This window comes from Herpailurus yagouaroundi, unplaced genomic scaffold, assembly GCF_014898765.1.
Source record: "Herpailurus yagouaroundi ecotype Mexico unplaced genomic scaffold, PumYag 28, whole genome shotgun sequence".
NCBI classification, from domain to species: domain Eukaryota; kingdom Metazoa; phylum Chordata; class Mammalia; order Carnivora; family Felidae; genus Herpailurus; species Herpailurus yagouaroundi.
In genome coordinates this window covers 79,009,414-79,031,092 of record NW_024412376.1, presented here as the reverse complement: position 1 = coordinate 79,031,092, position 21,679 = coordinate 79,009,414, and the positions used below count along the sequence as shown (strand labels likewise).

The 21,679-nt window shown below is 34.4% G+C and overlaps 1 protein-coding gene across 10 annotated transcripts in view; it reads right to left on the bottom strand.

Annotated features, from left to right (window-relative positions):
* The window catches only part of TBCK (TBC1 domain containing kinase), a 223,944-nt gene that overhangs the window by 90,407 nt on the left and 111,858 nt on the right, over positions 1-21,679 (bottom strand). For all 10 annotated transcript variants that reach the window (XR_005790785.1, XM_040476786.1, XM_040476777.1 and 7 more), the window contains one exon: positions 20,886-20,971. Coding sequence is in view for 9 of the 10 variants with exons in the window: in XM_040476786.1 (XP_040332720.1) it covers positions 20,886-20,971 (86 nt within the window). In the remaining variant the exon portion in view is untranslated. The remainder of the gene's footprint in view (positions 1-20,885; positions 20,972-21,679) is intronic.

Here is a 21,679-nt window from a genome sequence, read left to right as displayed (position 1 = left end):
TATTATACATGGAAAATCCGATAGACTCCACCAAAAGTCTGCTAGAACTGATACATGAATTCAGCAAAGTCGCAGGATACAAAATCAATGTACAGAAATCAGTTGCATTCTTATACACTAATAATGAAGCAACAGAAAGACAAAGAAAGAAACTGATCCCATTTACAACTGCACCAAGAAGCATAAAATACCTAGGAATAAATCTAACCGAAGATGTACAAGATCTGTATCCTGAAAACTATAGAAAGCTTATGAAGGAAATTGAAGATATAAAGAAATGGAAAAACATTCCATGCTCATGGGTTGGAAGAATAAATATTGTTAAAATGTCAATACCACCAAAGCTATCTACACATTCAATGCAATCCCAATCAAAATTGCACCAGCATTCTTCTCGAAACTAGAACAAGAAATCCTAAAATTCATATGGAACCACAAAAGGCCCCGAATAGCCAAAGTAATTTTGAAGAAGAAGACCAAAGCAGGAGGCATCACAATCCCAGACTTTAGCCTCTACTACAAAGCTGTCATCATCAAGACAGCATGGTATTGGCACAAAAACAGACACATAGACCATGGAATAGAATAGAAACCCCAGAACTAGACCCACAAAAGTATGGCCAACTAATCTTTGACAAAGCAGGAAAGAATATTCAATGGAAAAAAGACAGTCTTTTTAACAAATGGTGCTGGGGGAACTGGACAGCAACATGCAGAAGATTGAAACTAGACCACTTTCTTACACCATTCACAAAAATTAACTCAAAATGGATAAAGGACTTGAATGTGAGACAGGAAACCATCAAAACACTAGAGGAGAAAGCAGGAAAAGCCCTCTCTGACCGCAGCCGCAGCAATTTCTTGACACATCCCCAAAGGCAAGGGAATTAAAAGCAAAATGAACTATTGGGACCTCTTGAAGATAAAAAGCTTCTGCACAGCAAAGGAAACAACCAACAAAACTAAAAGGCAACCAACGGAATGGGAAAAGATATTTGCAAATGACCTATCAGATAAAGGGCTAGTATCCAAAATCTATAAAGGGCTCACCAAACTCCACACCCAAAAAACAATCCAGTGAAGAAATGGGCAGAAAACATGAATAGATACTTCTCTAAAGAAGACATCCAGATGGCCAACAGGCACATGAAAAGATGCTCAATGTCGCTCCTCATCAGGGAAATACAAATAAAACCATACTCAGATATCACCCCACGCCAGTCAGAGTGGCCAAAATGAACAAATCAGGAGACTATAGATGCTGGCGAGGATGTGGAGAAACAGGAACCCTCTTGCACTGTTGGTGGGAATGCAAACTGGTGCAGCCACTCTGGAAAACAGTGTGGAAGTTCCTCAAAAAATTAAAAATAGGTCTACTCTATGACCCAGCAGTAGCACTGCTAGGAATTGACCCAAGGGATACAGGAGTACTGATGCATAGGGGCACTTGTACCCCAATATTTTTAGCAGCACTCTCAACAATAGCCAAATTGTGGAAAAAGCCTAAATTTCCATCAACTGATGAACGGATAAAGAAATTGTGGTTTAATACACAATGGAATACTACTTGGCAATGACAAAGAATGAATACGGCCCTTTGTAGCAACGTGGATGGAACTGGAGAGTGTGATGCTAAGTGAAGTAAGCCATACAGAGAAAGACAGATACCATATGTTTTCACTCTTATGTGGATCCTGAGAAACTTAACAGAAAACCATGGGGGAGGGGAAGGAAAAAAAAAGAAAAAAAAGAGGTTAGAGGGGGAGAGAGAGCCAAAGCATAAGAGACTCTAAAAAACTGAGAACAAACTGAGGGTTGATGGAGGGTGGAAGGGAGGGGAGGGTAGGTGATGGGCATTGAAGAGGGCATCTTTTGGGATGAGCACTGGGTGTTGTATGGAAACTAATTTGACAAATTTCATATAATAAAAAAAAAAAGGAGGGAATCAAGTACTGAAAAAAATAAAAATAAAGTCACTAAATATTAGTTTCATCACTATTATTTAACATTTTTTCTTTAAAGGACATGACATAAATTATATTACAATACCTCTACCCTTCTGATCAAAGCCAATTATTTTGTCATTAGGAATCTTATATGAATTACTTCAGCAACACACTAACAATCTGTTTTGCCACATAGTGAAGAGGGCATGTGTATGAGGAAACTACACAAAGCACGGAAGGAATAACTGGAAAAGATCAGAGGGAAAACTTGCCAGGCTCACACAAAGCCAGGAATAATTCATCTTACCACCAGTCAGAACAAACAAACAAACAATCTGTAATAAACAAGGAACTGGGTAGAGTACTCAAAAATAGCCTTAATAATATTAGCGTAATTATGCTTTCAAACTATGCTGCTCCAGTCTTAATAAACCTTAGAGGCAAGCCTTGAAAGGATCAAATTGTGTCAGTATTAGTTAGCCACAACTCAAAATAAAGCTCAAGGATATTTACAAGAATAGAAAAATATCCAATATTCAACAAGGTAAAATTCACAATGACTGGAATCTAATTTTAAAAATACCAGTAATAGGGGCGCCTGGGTGGCTCAGTCGGTTAAGCTTCCGACTTCAGCCAGGTCACGATCTCGCGGTCCGGGAGTTCGAGCCCCGCGTCGGGCTCTGGGCTGATGGCTCAGAGCCTGGAGCCTGTTTCTGATTCTGTGTCTCCCTCTCTCTCTGCCCCTCCCCTGTTCATGCTCTGTCTCTCTCTGTCCCAAAAATAAATAAACGTTGAAAAAAAAATTAAAAAAAAAATACCAGTAATAAAAAGTAGCAAAAAAAAAAAAAAAGATGCATATGAGGAGAAAAATCATTGCCTCAAAATGTACACAGAACTGACATAAATGTTTGTAATAGCAGGAAATGACAGTAAAATACTTTTTATAACTGTATTTCTTATGTTCAAAAAGCTAAGGATGTTCATGTTAAGTAAAGACATGGCAGGTACAAAAAACAATCCCAAATCAAACTTTTAGAGATGAAAAGTACAGTGTTTGAAAGAAAAAATATACTGGATGGGATTAAGCAGATCAGACATTGCAGATAAAAAAAATGGTAAACTCAGAAACATCAAAATAGAACGTATGCAATGAAACAAAAAAACACCCAAGCATCAGTGAGTAACTTCAATCGGCCAAATATATATGTACTAGCGACACCAAAGGAGAGAAAGAAGACAGGGGACAGAACAAATATTTGTTTGAACAAATAATAGTTTGAACATTTTCCAAATTTGATGAAAACTATAAACTAATAGATCTAATAACTTCAAGATCCCAAAGCATGAAGAAAACCACACCAAGGCACATTGTACTCAAATTTCTCAAAATCAGTGGTAAAGAGAAAATTTACACCATATCTAGAGAAAAAAAAAACAAACAAAAACATTATGTAAGACTATCAATGAGAAGAATGTTTTCTTCTCCAAAAATGTTTTCTTATCAGTGCACAACAAATGGCAGTGGAGTAACATTTTAAAAATATTAAAAAAATGTGTCCATATAGAACTGTATGTTCAGCAAAAATATCTTTCAAAGACAAAAGGTGAAATAAAGCCTGTTTCACACACACACAAACTGAAAAAGTTCATCAGCAGCAGTCCTGTACTGTAAGAAATGGCTGAAGAAGTCTTCTGGGCAGAAGGAAAATGATACCAGATGGAAATCTAGATCTACACAGAAGAATGAAGAGACACAGGGGTTGTAATTGTGTATGTGGTAGAATATAACGGACTTATTTTTGAAAAAGCTTTTAAAAGTAGCGGACTCTTTAAAGCAAAAATAACTTATTGTGGGGTTTATAACATGTAGAAATAAAACATAGGACAACTGTAATACAAACACTGGGAGGGGAAAATGGAAGTACACATTGTAAAGTATTTGTACTATCTGTGAAGTGATATACTATTTGAATGCAAACTGTAGAAATGTAAAGGATTATAATAGACACCAGAATTTCTTAACTTCATCACTATTCACATTTTAGGTTAGATAACTTTTGCTTGGGAATGTCCTTTGCATTTTAAGATTATTGCAGCAATCCAGCCTCCACCCACCAGATGCCAGTAGCATTAACCCAGTTTTGTGAAAAATATCTCCACACATTGCTAAAAATCCTCTGGGAGGGAAAGCTGCCTATTTGAGGACCACTGTATACATCCTAAGGAAACCAATTAAAAAACACAACTAAGCGTCACCTAACATGTCAACAAGGGAGATAAAATAAAATCACAGAAAAAATGTCCAATGAATTCAAAGAAGGCAAATAAAAAGGAAAAAGAAAAGAAAGAATTGATGGGAGAATGGAATAAAAATACCAAATGGTAGATTTAAAGGCAACCGTATCAATAATCACACAAAAAGCAAATGGTTCTTGTGATGACTGATTTTATGTGTCACCTTGACTGACATGGGGTGTCCATTTATTAAACCTTATTCTGATTGTGTCTCTGAGAGTGTTTCTGGATGAGATCAACAGGTTGAATCAGCAGACTTGGTAAAGCAGATTACTCTCCCTTATGTGAGTGGGCCTTAGGCGATTTGTTGGAGCTCTAAATAGAACACAAGGCAGAGTAAGGGAGAACTCACTCTCTGCCTGACTGATAGGATATAGCAGTGAACAAAATATATAGTTTCAGCCTGTAAGGGGTTCATTAAGTAGATGTTCATTAAATATTCTTTCATTTCACTCCAGTTAGGTTCTTTCCTCCACTTCACCACCAAAATTGCTCTTATCTTGGTCATCAAAGACTTCCCTGTTGCTAAGTCTAATGGCCAGTTCTCACTCTCAATCCTTCTTTACCCATCATCAGGGTTTGACATAGTTAGCTACTCTAACCTTCTCAAAACATGCCCCACCCATTTGAGTTCCAAGATATCACATTCATCTAGTTTTCTTACTTTTCTGACTGTTACTCCATCTCCTTTGTTGGTTCTTCTTCATCTCCCAGACTTAACTATTGGCATGCCCTATGTCCTTGGATTTTCTATTTTTCTCCAGATGATTATGTATAAATAGTGCGAGGACTCCCATTTTTATAGCTCTATCCCAGACCTCTCCCCTGAATTGCAAAGCTCCACATCCAAATGCCAGCTTGACATTTCCACTTGTATGGCTAACAGATATACATATCATGTCCCAAACTGAGCTCCTGAGACTTGTTCAAAATCTCTGCCTTCAAGTATAGTCTTCCAAATCTCAGTTAAGAACAACTCTATTCTTCCAATTGCTCAGATAAAAAATTCTGGAATCAGTCTTAACTCCTCTTTCTCCCACAGTGTACATTTGTCACCAGCAATCCTGCTAGCTCTACCTTTGGAACTGATCTAGAATGTAACAACTCCTTACCACCCCTACCACTAACTTTCTGATTCAAGTCCCTCTTGCCTAGATTATTACACTAGTGTGTGATCAACTTTTTAAAGTTCCATCCTTGCCCCTCCTTGGGTTTCTCTTACCATAAAAACCAGAATGATCTTGTTAAAATGTTTAGATCAGAACGTGTCATTCCTCTGCTAAATAGAATCCAGTGGCTTTTCACCACTGACAGTAAAAACTAAAGTCTTAACTATGTAATATATTTTGATGTAAAATTCGGTCCTCTGACTCTCATCTCCTTCCTTGTTCATTGGGCTCCAGTCACATTGGTCTCCTGGGCTGTTCCTTCAACAACCCTGGCATGCTTACACCTCAGGGCTTTAGCACTTGCTGTTGCCTCTGCTTCACTGCTCTTTCCCTCAGTTCCTAAAGCCACTTATTCAAAAGCCAGTTTTTCTGTGAGGCTTTCCCTGACTCCCTTCCTGACTCTCTTTCCTTTTCTCTTCTCTTTTCCCCTCTCCTCTCCTTTCCTTCCTTCCTTCTCTCTCTCTCTCTTCTCTCTGTCCCTCCCTCAAGTTTTTATTTTAATTCCAATTAGTTAACAGTGTTATATTAGTTTCAGGTGTACAATATAGTGATTCAACAATTCCATAAATCACTTGGCATTCATCAGGACAAGTGTACTCGTTAAGTCCCATCACCTGTTTAACCCATTCCCTTACTCCCCTCCCCTGACTACCTTATTTAAAAATTCAATTTCTTCTTCTTCTGAACACTTAACATCCATGTCCCTACTATAGTTTGTTTTTTTTCCCCCTCTTTGGTACTTACCACTATCTAACATATCTATTAGTATATTTATCTTTATTATCTATTTTTTATTTTATTGTCTTTTTAAAAATTTTATCTTTTGGGGCGCTGGGTGGCTCAGTCGGTTAAAGCGGCCGACTTTGGCTCAGGTCATGATTTCGCGGTCTGTGAGTTCGAGCCCCCCGTCGGGCTCTGTGCTGACAGCTCAGAGCCTGGAGCCTGTTTCAGATTCTGTGTCTCCCTGTCTCTGACCCTCCCCCGTTCATGCTCTGTCTCTCTCTGTCTCAAAAATAAATAAACGTTAAAAAAATTATCTTTTTATTGTCTGCCCCCCACTAGAATATAAATTCAATGAGAGCAGAGTTTTTGTCTGTTTTTTTTTTTTTTTAACATATCCAGTGCCTAGGAAAATGAGCAGCACATAGTAGGCACTCAGATATTTGTTGAAAGAAAGAATAAAATATATAATGAAGATAACTGAAAGGGAGAGATTAAAAGATCCAGATATGAGGGGTGCCTGGGTGGCGCAGTCGGTTAAGCGTCCGACTGCAGCCAGGTCACGATCTCGCGGTCCGTGAGTTCCAGCCCCGCGTCGGGCTCTGGGCTGATGGCTCAGAGCCTGGAGCCTGTTTCTGATTCTGTGTCTCCCTCTCTCTCTGCCCCTCCCCCGTTCATGCTCTGTCTCTCTCTGTCCCAAAAAAATAAATAAACGTTAAAAAAAAAAAAGATCCAGATATGAGATTATACACTTTCTTGAGAATTTTTCAATAAATATGAAATGAGAAATATGAAATAATGAGAAAAAATGGATAATATATACATATATATATCCTCAATATTAAAAAGTGGAAAGTACTGAAAAAACACTAAACTTAAAAATTTGAATTATGTGCCTATACTTTGACAATTATGAAAAGTTATTAGAAATAAGTGAAGTGAAGCATATTCTAATATTTGAAAAGTAATAATTAATTCAAGTTGAAACATTTCTTTAATATGTAACAACTTTTAGGTGCTCACTATCACCAGTTACCTCTTATCAACTAAAGTCAGGTAAATAAATAGGTAATATATTCTGTGAGATTGTAATGCCAGTTATTTATTTTATTTATTCTTTTTTCTTCCTTTTAAAATATTAACTGATAATTTAATCTTAAATAACTTCTTAGGATATTGGTACATCTTCATGTTATAGTCTGATACATGAAAAAGACAGTATAACACAATTTTGAATCCTGGTTCGGGTTTTAATTTTTTAAAAAGCAATTAAATAATGAAATATTTAATTGAAGATATAAAAATATATATAACATTAGTCTTATTAACTTAGAGATATTATTAACTTTTCCTGATTTAAAAATGGAAACTGAGACCCAACGAAAAAAAATCAGACATGCTTTAGCTATTTTCTCTAGATCACTGAATTATTTTCCTGATTTGGCATAGTGGTAGTTGACTAAGAGTCAGCTGAGTAAATGCTGCCCCCTAGCTATAGCAAAAAAGAATAGTGACATTTAGTATTTCAGGAGGTCTTTTCGAATCACCTGCTAGTATCAAAATTACAAACATCAACAGGAAAAACAAAGGCAGGAGGATCATTAACATGATTTTGAAGAGTAGAAAATTACAGCTTAACAGGCTGTAAAAGTATACAAATATAAAAGATTTAAAAGAGGAAGTATTTCTTATAAATAAAAAGATTTTGGATGAATCTTTTGTCAAATGAATTTTTTATATACATATTGCATATTGTCTCTCTCCTATTGATATTTTAATTTATATTTTTACTAATTTTATGTATTATAAAAATAACTTATTTTTTATTATTTGCATTATATGTAATATAATAAAATTATTATTATTATTATTATAAAAGGAAGTCCCTTCCAGTTGACCTTTTTTTTTTTTAATATTTGAAGTTATTTTTGAGAGAGTGTGAGACAGAGTGTGAGAGGCAGAGGGGCAGAGAGAGAGGGAGACACAGAATCTGAAGCAGGCTCCAGGCTCTGAGCTGTCAGCACAGAGCCCAATGCAGGCCTCGAACTCAGGAACCATGAGATCATGACCTGAGCTGAGGTCAGATGCTTAACTGACTGAGCCACCCAGGCACCCCTCTATTTGATTTTCTTAATCTATCTTCTTATTAGCATACTATATTTTCTTTTAATCTCAAGTCAGAAGTATTTTTACATTTAAGTTACCATAAGCCACCACTGTAAAATACATTTTCACCATTAGTTTTATGTCTCACAATGACGCTCTGCTTAAGGGAAATTAATATTTAGCTACTCAAGAAAGAATGCTTGAAAATCAGCAGGTTTTTATTGTTGTTTAGCAGCAGTAGAGACTCTAAAATATTTTCTTGAAACCCTAGACTTTGTGATCTGGTAGTTATATATCTCTTTAAATCTTTAGGATAGCTGTGAAGATTAATGGATCTAAAACACCTGGCAGAGAACGTATCAGACATCAGTATAGGAAACATAATGATCATTATTAAGTCCAGAAGCTTTTGTAATAAAAAAGTATTTCTAACAGCCCAAAAGTCTGGGGTCTTATGAGAATATCTAAAAAAAGACACACACATTATGGAATAAGGAGGGCAGGAGTGGAAGGTAGAGAGAAGAGAACCCTAAGCACTGGGAACTGCGTATGTTTAACAGGTAGACTCAATAAAGATAAGGCTAAAGTATTTACACTCCTGCTGGTTCTCAGAATCAACATTCCTCAATCCCATGAAGCTACTTTTGAGCTCACAAAATTTCAAATATTCTTTTTTTTTTTTTAATTTTTTTTTTCAACGTTTATTTATTTGTGGGACAGAGAGAAACAGAGCATGAACGGGGGAGGGGCAGAGAGAGAGGGAGACACAGAATCAGAAACAGGCTCCAGGCTCCGAGCCATCAGCTCAGAGCCCGACGTAGGGCTCGAACTCACGGACCGCGAGATCGTGACCTGGCTGCAGCCGGACGCTTAACCGACTGCGCCACCCAGGCGCCCCAAAATTTCAAATATTCTTACATCAATTCTTTTTCTTCTACTTTCCAAATTTTACAGCATCTTATATTTTGTCTATGTCTGACTTACTATTGTCCTCTTAGCTACAGATAGTATAACAAGGCTTGCTACAAAAGAAAATTCTTTAAAGATGCTCCATAAGATTTGTATTGTTCCACTGTGCCACTCATTTTCAAAAGACTATTATCTTTTTCAACAATGAAGAAAAATGATGCCTTATGCTAAATCAGGATAAATTCAGTGGAATGGGAAAGTCAGTGGAATGGGAAAGGGTATCACATAAAAAAATATGTAGTAAAAGCAAAAGCAGTACTAAACAGCTCTCATTTAACAGTACTCCCCGTCTTCTATCTTTTTAGAACTTTGGGCAAATACCTTCTGATACAGAACCTACCTTCATTTCCATAACTACCATTATGACAGAACAAGAGTGAGGAGAAAAAAATTATAAGTCTATAAGATAACAGGATTCACAAAGCAACTCTTTAGGATATATTAAACAGAAAAAAAATGTATTCTGATATTTTTGTGAACCAGTAACCTTTATTTTTTTTTTAATGTTTATTTATTTTTGAGAGAGAGCACATGGGGGGGAGGGGCAGAAAGAGAGGGAGACAGAATCCGAAGCAGGGTCTGCACAAAGCCTGAGGTGGGGCTCCAACTCAGGAACCCTGAGATCATGACCTGAGCAAAAGTCGGATGTTTAACCAACTGAACCACACAGGTGCACCTAATTTCAGATTATTGCAGAAGAACAGAACTTTCTGTGATAAAGGAAATATTCTACAGTTGTTTTAAAAAAAGTTTTGTAAAGCCTCAAATACTTACACCCCCAATATTACACGATAAACATTACTCTTGATATATTTGTGTATTTATAACTAAAATTTTAAATATTTATAGCAGAACTGGATATTACACTTGCTATTTTGTGAAGTGCTATATATAATTATACTTAAACTGAAGAAAAAATAGGAGTAAAACACAACATATGCTACTTTATTTACCATAAGAGACAATAGTTTCTAAAGATCCAGTTAAAATTGATTAAAAAAGGAACAGGAAAACTTCAGGCTGAAGTATTACCTACTGATTATGTTTTGAAAGATTACAATATTATTACACTTATACTCTCTATCCCTTCTCTGACTTCCAATACCTCAAATTTTATTTTTTAAATTTTTTCATTTTTAAAAAATTTGTTAAATGAAATTAATTGTAAAATTGGAGTCCATACAACACCCAGGGCTCATCCCAACACAATACCTCAAGTTTTATATACTAGTTTATATTAAAGTTTACAACATCTAAATTCTATATTGTTACATAACTAACATAGTTGTTAAGTATTAATTCTACATTTAACTGGAGTAACCAGTTCCTTAGGTTCCTAGTTTTATTCAACTCTTTTTTGTTTGGATCTTATCATCTATATTTATTTTCATTTCTCTGAAAGAAGCTCATGGGGATTGTACTTCCTAAATTCTTGGATGCTTAAGAATGCATATACTCTACACCTAAAACCAATGGAACGTTTTGTGTCAACTATACTCAAATAATTTTAAACAATGCATGTTTGCTACATTTATGTTTGAAGGATAACTTGGTTTTTACCCAATTTCTCAGTCAACTTTTGTTCTCTTGAAATTTTATACACAATTCTCCATAAGTGTTGCTGTGAAATTTTACCTGAAATTCTCTTTGCAGTATAGTGAAGTATACTTATCCTTCTCCACCTTATTCTGTATGATTTCCTGAAAACTATGTTATGTCATTGAGTGGGTTTATACTTTCATTCTAGTTTTCACTATTTTAATAAGATTATTATTAATGTAATATTCTCAAATTTTTCTGGGCTTAATCAGTTCACTTTTTATCTCCTTTTGTTAATCTATATTTTTTGAGTTTTTAATTCTCTTCATTGAGCTCATTTTTATTTTATTTTTAAGTTTTTGTTTAAGTCTAATTAACATACAGTGTAATATTAGCTTCACATGGCTTATTTTAAAAGTGAGATCATGTTGTCTGTTATTTATGTAAGTAAGAGAAGACTTTTTGTTTCTGTTTTTATAAGTGATTCTTTAATTTCTTTTCTCCTTTCTCTTTATCTCTGTCTTTTCATTAGTTATCTTCAAATGGCTCCAACTTGCTATTAAAGAGTAAGTGTTAGTATGGTGGAGGGGCAGAAGTTGGAGAGGGCAGTTCATAATCTCCATCCAAAACTGTTACCTACATTATATCTCATTAGCCCTCAGCAATTCAACCTGTGAGACTGATATTTCATTACTTTTAAAGAAGAAAGAATAAAGAGAAAATTTACTTATACTTTAAAAAAATAGATTAAAATTCCTTCTATCTTACAATTATATGAGTCTTTTGGATCCTTTTATAAATCTATGACACACTACTGAATTTCAGTGATCTTATTCTTCTTTTTTTTTTTTTTAAATTTTTTTTTCAACGTTTATTTATTTTTGGGACAGAGAGAGACAGAGCATGAACGGGGGAGGGGCAGAGAGAGAGGGAGACACAGAATCGGAAACAGGCTCCAGGCTCTGAGCCATCAGCCCAGAGCCTGACGCGGGGCTCAAACTCACAGACCGCGAGATCGTGACCTGGTTGAAGTCGGACGCTTAACTGACTGCGCCACCCAGGCGCCCCGATCTTATTCTTCTTATATCATGAAATATTTTGTTCTTTTATCAAAGTAGGAAGTCACCACTCATCAATTATTCCCAACTATGCTTAAAAAAGACAAAAGCAAAAGAAAACAGAAAAATGATGGAATCACCTAGAAGGATGGTAAAATATTAAAATAAATTATCGCTATTACCATTTTCATTTTTCCTATTGCATCATCCAAAGTATTACATCACATTTCAAAAACATACAAAATGCATGGAGATAATATCATTATAATTTTTTTTAAGTTTTCAATTAACACAACTGAGAATTCAGAATTTCTCATTTTCCACCATTACAAAGAGAAAAAAAACAGAGAGGATAATGTTTCACAATTATTAGACTAATCAGAAGATTTGTAGGAGTATTAGAGACTCTAGTGAAATGGTAACATTGGCTATATAGTGAAATTTCAAACTGTGAGTGCTGAGATGATGATATCTTAGATGAATTTTCTCAAACACAGGAATCAGAGTAAACAATACATTAGCCTTTCAGTGAAAAGGACCTCATTATACAATATTCTGCAACATAAATCTGGAACATTTTATTTTGCTAAAAAGATATGTGAGAGCAATATTTAATTTTTCAAATATTTCTGCACCAAAATTTCATACAACTTGAGTGGGTAAATGCTGGAGATAGAGATGTGTTTACAAAATGATGGGAAGGAAAAATAATTAGAAAAAAATCATTACATTTATCAATCTAATTTGTGTTCATAATATCTAAAATGAAAATATTTTGCAATTATTAAAAAATATAACTGTTCTCCAACAAAGTTAGAGGCCTATGTTTTGTTTTCATAATTGTGTTTTAAACATGCAGGTATGAGAAGAACCAGAAATAAGCTAGAATCTACTAGATTCTATATATTTTTTTGCTCTGTCTTTATTCCACTCCTATACATTATTAGAAAATGACTTAAACATATAAAAATAATTAAAAAAGTCCATTGGACTCAGATGGTGACTGGTTTTCTTTCCCTTCTACACAAAAGGTTATATTAGTTATATTACTATGTTTTGCAAGTAATGAATTCCCTAATAACTAAAAAAAAAAAAAAAAGGAAAAAAGCAAATAAAAAAAGTATCAAATCTTTCTCTACTTTTCTTTGACTTACAAATATTTAACTGAAAAACTATAAAGTTGAAATTAGCAGTAAAATCAGTTGGACAATTTAATGGTTCTGAGATCCACAGTATCATTTAGGGAAGGATTAGGTACTTTTCAATTCCAGAGTGACTTTCGATTATTTCATTGAGTACTGAAAAGCTTTTTAAACTTTTCAAACAAAATTAATTTATCTTCAGTAAAAGACTTTAACACATGTCATGTAGCCCTTTCTGGGAGATAGAAAAACACTTTAAAAATCAAGCAAATGAAAAAGGTTAATATTCAAAGCGGTGAGTGGCAATCTCATCAAGACAGATGAATAAGAAAGTCTTTTTTTTTTTTTTTAATGTTTTTAATGTTTATTTATTTCTGAGAGAGATAGAGCACGAGCAGGGGAGGAGCAGAGAGAGAATGACACACAGAATCCAAAGCAGGCTCCAGGCTCTGAGATGTCAGCACAGAGCCCCACGTGGGGCTTGAACTCACTAGAGGTGAGATCATGACCTGAGCCCAAGTTGGATGCTTAACCAACTGTCACCCAGGCACCCCCGAACAAGAAAGCATTTATTGTTATTAGTATCATGTTGCCTTTGGCAAAGTATTCACTTACTGATGCAGCAAAATAATATATCTAGTATGCTTTTAATAACATGCTTTTCTAAATGTAAATCATACTAATATAACCAAAGAAATAGGACGTAATCAGGCTCTGACACTAAGTAGAACAAGAACACCAATAATGGCTAACTCCTTAACACTGTGTACCTGAAAGAATACTGAACAGCTTATATGTATCATTTAATCATAATAATGATCCTTTCAGGTAAGATTTGTTATAATCAACATTAACAGTAATAGGACTGCGGATAAGAAACTAACTTAAGTATTTAGCTAGTAAGATGAAGAGTCAGGATTAGAACCCTGGCACATTTGACACCAGTGTCTGAGTGCTTTCTCTCTATACCAGTTTTCTCAAATTGTGGTCACAGACCCCTGGGGACCTTCAAGACTCTTCAGGGATCTACATATCCCAAGCTGTTTTCAAAATAATACTAGGGTATTTCTTACTCTTTAATATTTGTGTTAATGGTGCAAAGCCACTGGTAGATAAAACTTATTACAAATCAAGGTAGTGGCACTAAAGTGTAATAGTGTAATAGTCATATTATTGTGAGGGATTAAAATTAGTAATTTTAAGTATCTTTTTAAATGTTTCATGAGACAAAATAGGAAGTATGCATAAAACACTTATATTGTGTACTGAAGTGTATGGATTGTCTTGATAAAAAGCAGTTGGGCAACAGTTTGAGCTGTGAGTCAATGCAAATGCCTTTTTTTCCCCCCAAGAATACCATTTTTTCCCCTTGCAAGCATGACATATAAACAACTATTTTTTCTAGGCTTTCGTATTAGGCAGATATTTCTCAAAAATAAATGAAGTGAGCCTGTCACTTTAAGAAAATATTCTTGAATATTTTCAGGTGATTATTGGAATTTTAGAAAACTTATATCTGCCACTGTGAGTCTGGCAGCCTCCCAATATTTAACAATTTTTGGTTGTTGTGAGATCAATGGTTATATATATATATTTTTTTTAATATGAAATTTATTGTCAGATTGGTTTCCATACAACACCCAGTGCTCATCCCAACAGGTGCCCTCTTTAATACCCATCACCCACTTTCCCCTTCCTTCCACCCTCCATCAATCCTAAGTTTATTCTAAGAGAGAAAAAAAAAAAAAGAGAGAGGGAGGGAGCCAAACCATAAGAGACTCTTAAAAACTGAGAGATCAATGGTTATATTAATGAACATGATTTTTTAATGTTATATAATGAAATGTTTCATAGTTGAAACATTTATTGAACCAATATTTTAAATGACCAACACATGATATTACAAAATCACACATGGGTAAAAAGAGCCATTCAAAGTGCAAGATAGACTGATTGATTTGAGCGGAACAGAGTATGCAAAGTTCATTGGTATGGTTTTAGATTGTATATTGCAACTAAGCTTTAAGAAACCACCATGGTCCAAAAAGGCCCTTTGCCAACTACGTGTCTGTGTAAGTCCAAATTTTCTTCATACCCTTCAACCAAAACAATTATTCACAACAGATTGATTTCAAAAGCAGATATGGGACTATAGCTTTCTTCTATTATGTAGAAACTGCAAAAATATAAAATAATACCACTCCATTATTTTTTGGGAAAAAATTATTTTTCAGAAAAATATGCTATTGGGCTTAACATGTAATAGTTTTGCTGTCATTTTTAAATAAATTAATACATAAACATATATTTTTTAAATGTTAATTTATTTTTGAGAGAGCATGAGTGAGCAGGGGAGGGGCAGAGACAGGGAGTCAGAGGATCCGAGGTAGACTCTGTGCTGACAGCAGAGAGCCCAATGCGGGGCTCAAACTCACTAACCCTGAGATCATGATCTGAGCTGAAGTCAGATGCTTAACCGACTGAGCCACCCGGGCACCCTAATACATAAATATTTTTTAAATGTCTTTAAATATTTATATATGTAACCAACATAGATAAAAACTCTTTGATATCTTTGTTCCTTAAAGAGGTCTCAAGACCAGAAAGTTTGAAAACCAGTGTATTAATACTACACCTCCTTTCAGTTGTCTTTCAACCAGTGTAAGGATACATTAGATTGGGAACAGAGTTGGGGGAGATTCAAGTGAGGATTTACTAAATAGAGAAGCTTGCTGGAAATTTAACTTGTGTGTATGTGTTCTTAGCAAGAAGGCACCAAAATATAACTTTATCATTGCCTGTGAAAATAAGTCTTTGATTTCTAAGATGTGGGCCATTTCTGAAAGGTAGTTAAGCTCTATTGGGAGAAAGATAGCTCAATAAGCCATTGTATTCAGCCTTAATGAATCCAAGGTCAGTAGAATAGGGCTAAAACTAATATTGTGGACATTATAGCACTAGCCAGACAAAAGGACACAGGCTAGCATTTTGCAGATGGACTAGAGCAGGTCAGTGGGGACTCTTGTTACAGGAAATTCTAAATAAGGTGCACTTCCCTAATTTATCCTGTAACCACATCTTGATAAAATCTCAAAAGCTCATTACCAGCAGTCTCTGCTTTAGATTAGAATTTAAATTTCTTTCTGTAACACTAACAATATGGAGACCCGGAATAAGTGAACAGACAAAACAAATAAACAAATAAATAAATATTTCTAACAATCCTTTTACACTTTCTGTTAGTATAAACTCAGTTGGATATAAATTTTGCAAAGGAAGGAGAAAATCAGTAGCTGTATAAGCATCCATTAAGACTGTATAAGCAGTTAAATGACAATGGTTTGGCCAGCATACTTGCTTATCACAGAATTTGTTAGCTTTATCTTTAGCAGTGACAGTAGGTTCAAAAGGCACATATAGGACTGAGATACAGCCCTTATCATTTCTACTAATGGCCACCTGACAACTTTTCATAATTTGCAAGCTGAATGCTATTCATAGTGTTTCAGAAAATAGTTTCCTTAAGAACGAAGAAACATACTTTCCTGTTCTCATTTCAAAGGCCTGGTATATTTTCAGAAGCAGAAACATACACCAAGAAAAAATGATAAAAATCACCCTACCCCGATTTTGCCAAATACACATTACTTACCCTATTTATATGTAAATCACGTAACCACCACGACGTACATAATCTAAGCATCACATCAGTGCACACTATTCCTAACTATTCAAGCTCCAGCAGTGCTCAATATTCAGAGTTCTGTGACCCACAGCAAATGGCAAGAAGCCAGAAATCACAATCTTTTCTGCAATGGGAGCCTGCATTTCAATGACAGAAGATTAATGAGGGCTTCTTTTGATAGGATTAGTTATTGAGCGGGCAACTCAGTTTGGGATATTGTTATAAAAGTGCCCACCCTTGCCCTTGATGAACTTCACCTCTATTATTAGAGGTGCAGAAAGTCACCAAAGCAATTATTTTAAAGGTGGAAAACCGAAGATAGTAAGTCAAGGGAAAAAAAAAAAACCCAAAAAACAAAAATGCTGTACAAACTAATGAAAAATAACTAAAAATTAGTTTGTTAATAGAACTCTATCAATTAATAAAGAAAAATGTTAGAAAAATTCTCCATTTCAATCACACACCTTCCACCAGTCTTCACTGTCAACAATCTCTACATTAAAAATATCAAATCTGTTTTCAAAATTACATTTAAAAACAGTCTTAACATTTTGATATTATCTACAGACTTGAGAAACAGGCCAACAAAATACAACAAAACAAAGAACAAGATAAGAGATCAAAAAACAATCATCTGTTAACATCTTAACTTTGTTAAATACCTTTCATTTTGCTTATTTTCTGAGACAAGAAAATAGTTGCAGAAAAGCAAATTTTCTCCAGGTTAAGTATATTCTCTTTCCCTCATTTCTCTTTGTTTACCCCAGGATTCCCAATAGTGAAAGAACCATGCTTTGGAGGGTGTTTGGAAATATATGCAGAGTCATTTTTCAGAAATACATGCATGCATTTAATTGTCACCATGATTAGGGGATTACTACAGGCCATCAGTGGCTGGGGGCCAGTGAGGCTCAGCATTTGCCCGGTACTAGATATTCTCATCATACAAGAAACTGTCCCTCATCCCACATGACTTATGAATATCTCCTAAGGTTAATCACAGTACATGTATAAATCCATATTACTTCATTAAAATACTAGTATTAAGGAGTTTTTGTAAGAAATTACACAAAAATGCCCCACTAAGATGGGGTCATAATAAAGAGGGAAGCATAAATCAAAGATATCATATATAAATTATTGAATTATTGAATAATTAACTCACCCCATGTAGCAGTACATTTAACAAACACCAATGTACTCTCCACTCAGAGTTAAGATGCTATTTAACAGATCATAACACTTTGTGACAACTGCTTTGGAAAGTATTAAAATAAAAAAAATACATTATCAGTAGAATGGAAAGCTACTTTGTACCACCATTCCTCAATTCTAATTTTCTCTTTTTTAAATATTATGTTTTATACTTTCTGTAACTTCTGTAAAAATTCCTTCCTAGGTGTAAATAATAAATATGACACTCCATATTTAGGTCTTTTAGTCAATCTAGAACTTATTTTTACATATGGTGTGAGGTCAGCTTTGATTCCCACCTTCCCTCCATATGGTTACCCAACTGTATCAGGTCCATTTATTCAATAATCCATTCTTTTCTAATTGATTTATAGAGGCATCTCTGTCAAAGTCTATTTATGGGTGGGTCTGTTTTGTGTTTTTTGTTTTAGTAGTTTATATTAATATCACTGCATTAGTATTCTTTTGGTTAATATGTGCCTGACTTATGTTTTTTATCTCCTTTTTTGACCAATAGCCGTAAATTTTTATCTCTTATAAATAGCATATGGAAGGATGTTTTAAAATATCTGAACAATTCCTTTATTAGGCAATCTAATTAATTTATATTCTTTCTATGGTCTTTCTATTTTTTACAGGATTGGTTGATTTTTCTTTGTCTCCCCCCCAAATTGGTTTGAAGTTATACATTCTTTTTCTATTCTCTTAGTGATTATCATTAAAATTTTAATATGCATTCTCTACTTCTGCATTTCTTGTGAGTGGAAACACTGGCTGTCCTTTGTTCTGGATTATATTTTCCAAGGCTGTTTTCATACAAACATATTAGAAAATGTGTGTATTGTTAGAAAACCAACACAAATATGCTAATGCTCCTGCTGCTTGCTGTGCTATGAGTAACAATGTCCCTTGTCTCTGACCCAGGAGTCTTGAGTTTCTTGCCACCACCCATGAAATGTACCAGGCTCAGTTATTAGCTTTTACGTAAAGTGAAATCATATCCCAGATCTGAAAAGATCACTGACTTAATATATAATGAGTATATTTATTTTCCTCTCCTATAAGGCAAAAACATTATAATACTTTTAAGCTGAGTTCTCACCTGCTCTTATCTTTGATATTATTGTTGGCTAACATTTTATTCCCATTTGGCTATTTGCCTTTCCTAAATTGACTTTATGTATAAATATTAAATAGTCATTGTTTAATTACATTTATAAACTAGTGAGGATTAGATGAGTAGTTTAAATAGGATGGAACGGTGCATGGCACACAGTAAGTACATAATATATGTTCGCATTATTACGTTTTAACAATGTTTTTTGCTCACCTTCCTCAGACCATACTCATTTAAAGTTCAATTTTCCTAATTAAAGCAAATATAAATTATATATTCTTTTTTGTGAGTCCTTTCTTAATACTGTCTATATTTATAGTATGTCTAAAACTTTAATCAGGCTTTCTTTGTAATTCCATACATATTTTTCTGCATAAATGTTTTTTGTCAATCTACAACACTGCCTGAACCAATGTCATTTTCTGCTTACTACTGAGCACAATTAGGTGCTTTCAAGAGAGGTCTTTGAAAATAATTATCCCTTCTTTTAGTCTGTGTCTTAACCATTAGTATTTTTTCCCTCAAATATTACCAACTCAGCAGTCAGCTCTTCTATAATTTTTTCATCTCCAGCCATAATATTTAATGTAGTTTTGTCTTATATCTCCCAAACGTGAAACAAGAAAGGTGGGGTTATATAAAATGAATACTTAATATGATACTATGTATACTGGTTAATTTTTTATAAGGTCTTTTATCTCCATATAATTATAGGGCTTGTCCTTATTTTGTCTGTTTTATAATTTGTATATGTTCTTTCTTGGAGGGCTCATTGAATAAACCATACACTCAAATAAAAGGTATTATTACTCCAGAAACCTAGAAGCAAATGACACCGTAAATGTTAAGAATGGCTGCCATAGGCCTGATCACATCACAGAGTTATATATAGCACAATACAAAGAGCAATGAACTAGGAGTAAGTATATCTATGTTTTAGTCTCTATTCTCCCAATGGAAGATAAACCAGACTAGGGGCAGAGGCTTGTCAAATGATGTAAGGTAAAATTTTAGTTCTGTGACTAATTAGTTTTGTTATCTTCTCAAACACTGTATTTCTTTTCAACTAAATGCTGAAATTATCTGCTTCATTCGCCTTGCAGATTTGTTTTGAGAATCAAATGAAATAATGTTTACGAAAATATTTTTAAACTTCAAAGCACTCTGCAAGAATTTATACCATAAGTATTATTGTTAACACTTTAAATACATTAGTTGAATGTGCCAATATAAACATTTTTCACCTCTAATCTTAACATCAATATACTGGTCCCTGAATATAAGCCTTAAGGGGAAATGCATGATCAGGAAACAAAGAAAGTTAAGATGGAATAAAGAGATCTCTATCTCAGAAGTTTTTTTTTTTTTTTTTTGAGGTTTATAAAAACCTATGATACTATACTCCAAAAGACTATTAAAAGAGGTTTGATTCCATGTCACATACCACAGATGAGTAATAGGTTAAGTTACACCATGGCTAAACTTTAAGAGTCAATTCTGACTTCTGGGTTGACATGGACTATTAAGAAGCTAATGAAGTAAGCCAAAATCTGGCAAAGCTCCTTAGGTTAATATATGAAGAAAAACACAGAAGCAGCTACTTAAAAACTCACTGAAGTTCAAATTTCCTACTTCTTCAAAAGCAGCCTGAATATCATAAAATCCAAGTGAAAACCCTTACGGCAGTTTAATACAACACTCACACTAAAGGATTTTTCAAAACAACTTGATAGTGCCAAAAAAAATAAGATACTTTCCCTTTACTTAAAGTGAGAATATGGAAGGTAATCACCGAAACTTTACAACAGAAGGCTGCAATTAGTAGCAGTACTTAGTTTACACATAAGGACTTCTTATGACAACACAACTTTAAAAACAGTACTCTTTTGTGCTAATTTCTGCTTTATTTTTTACCTCATGTTCTATTAATGTACCAAGTACTTACATCTGGAATAAATCCAATCTCATTGAGATGATTGCTCAGCTCTGGATCATGGAAAGCAATCATCTGAGAGAACACAGTCAGATACTCTGAAATGACAATATAAAACAATCATCATTTTTACACAATACTTCAAAGACACTAAATTCATATAAATTACTGCTTTATTTACATTTTGAATGATATTTAAATTCTCTAGGAAGAAAATATACTTTAACAGGTAATTTTCTGTTTTATTACTTTAATCACTTCCTGCTAATTATTAAACATACCAAAAAGCTATGGCACAACTTATTTTCTGCCTTCTAAACTATCAGTTCATTTCTTGAATCATAGATTATACATAATGTCTTCCTATTAAATTCAACATACATTTTTCTCTAGCAATATTAAATCTGTCTTGATTTATTGTATATTCACGAAGTGGAAGAGATACTTAAATAAGGACCAACACTTAAAAAACATTTTTTTTATTTTAGAGGGAGAGAGAGAGAGCATGAGTGGGGTAGAGGGGCAGAGGGAGAGAGAGAGAGAGAGAGCATGAGTGCGGTAGAGAGGTAGGGGGAGACAGGGAGAATACCAAGGAGGCTCTACACTCAGTGCAGAGTCTGACATGGGACTCCATCCCATAACCCTGGAATCATGACCTGAGCTGAAATCAGGACTCAGAGGCTCAACCCACTGAGTCACCAAGGTGCCCCAAGAACAACACTTTATAAGCAATCACGAGTACAATAATTATGCTTCAAATCTGTTTATATATACAGATATAGGCATTTGTTCCAGTTCTAAATTAT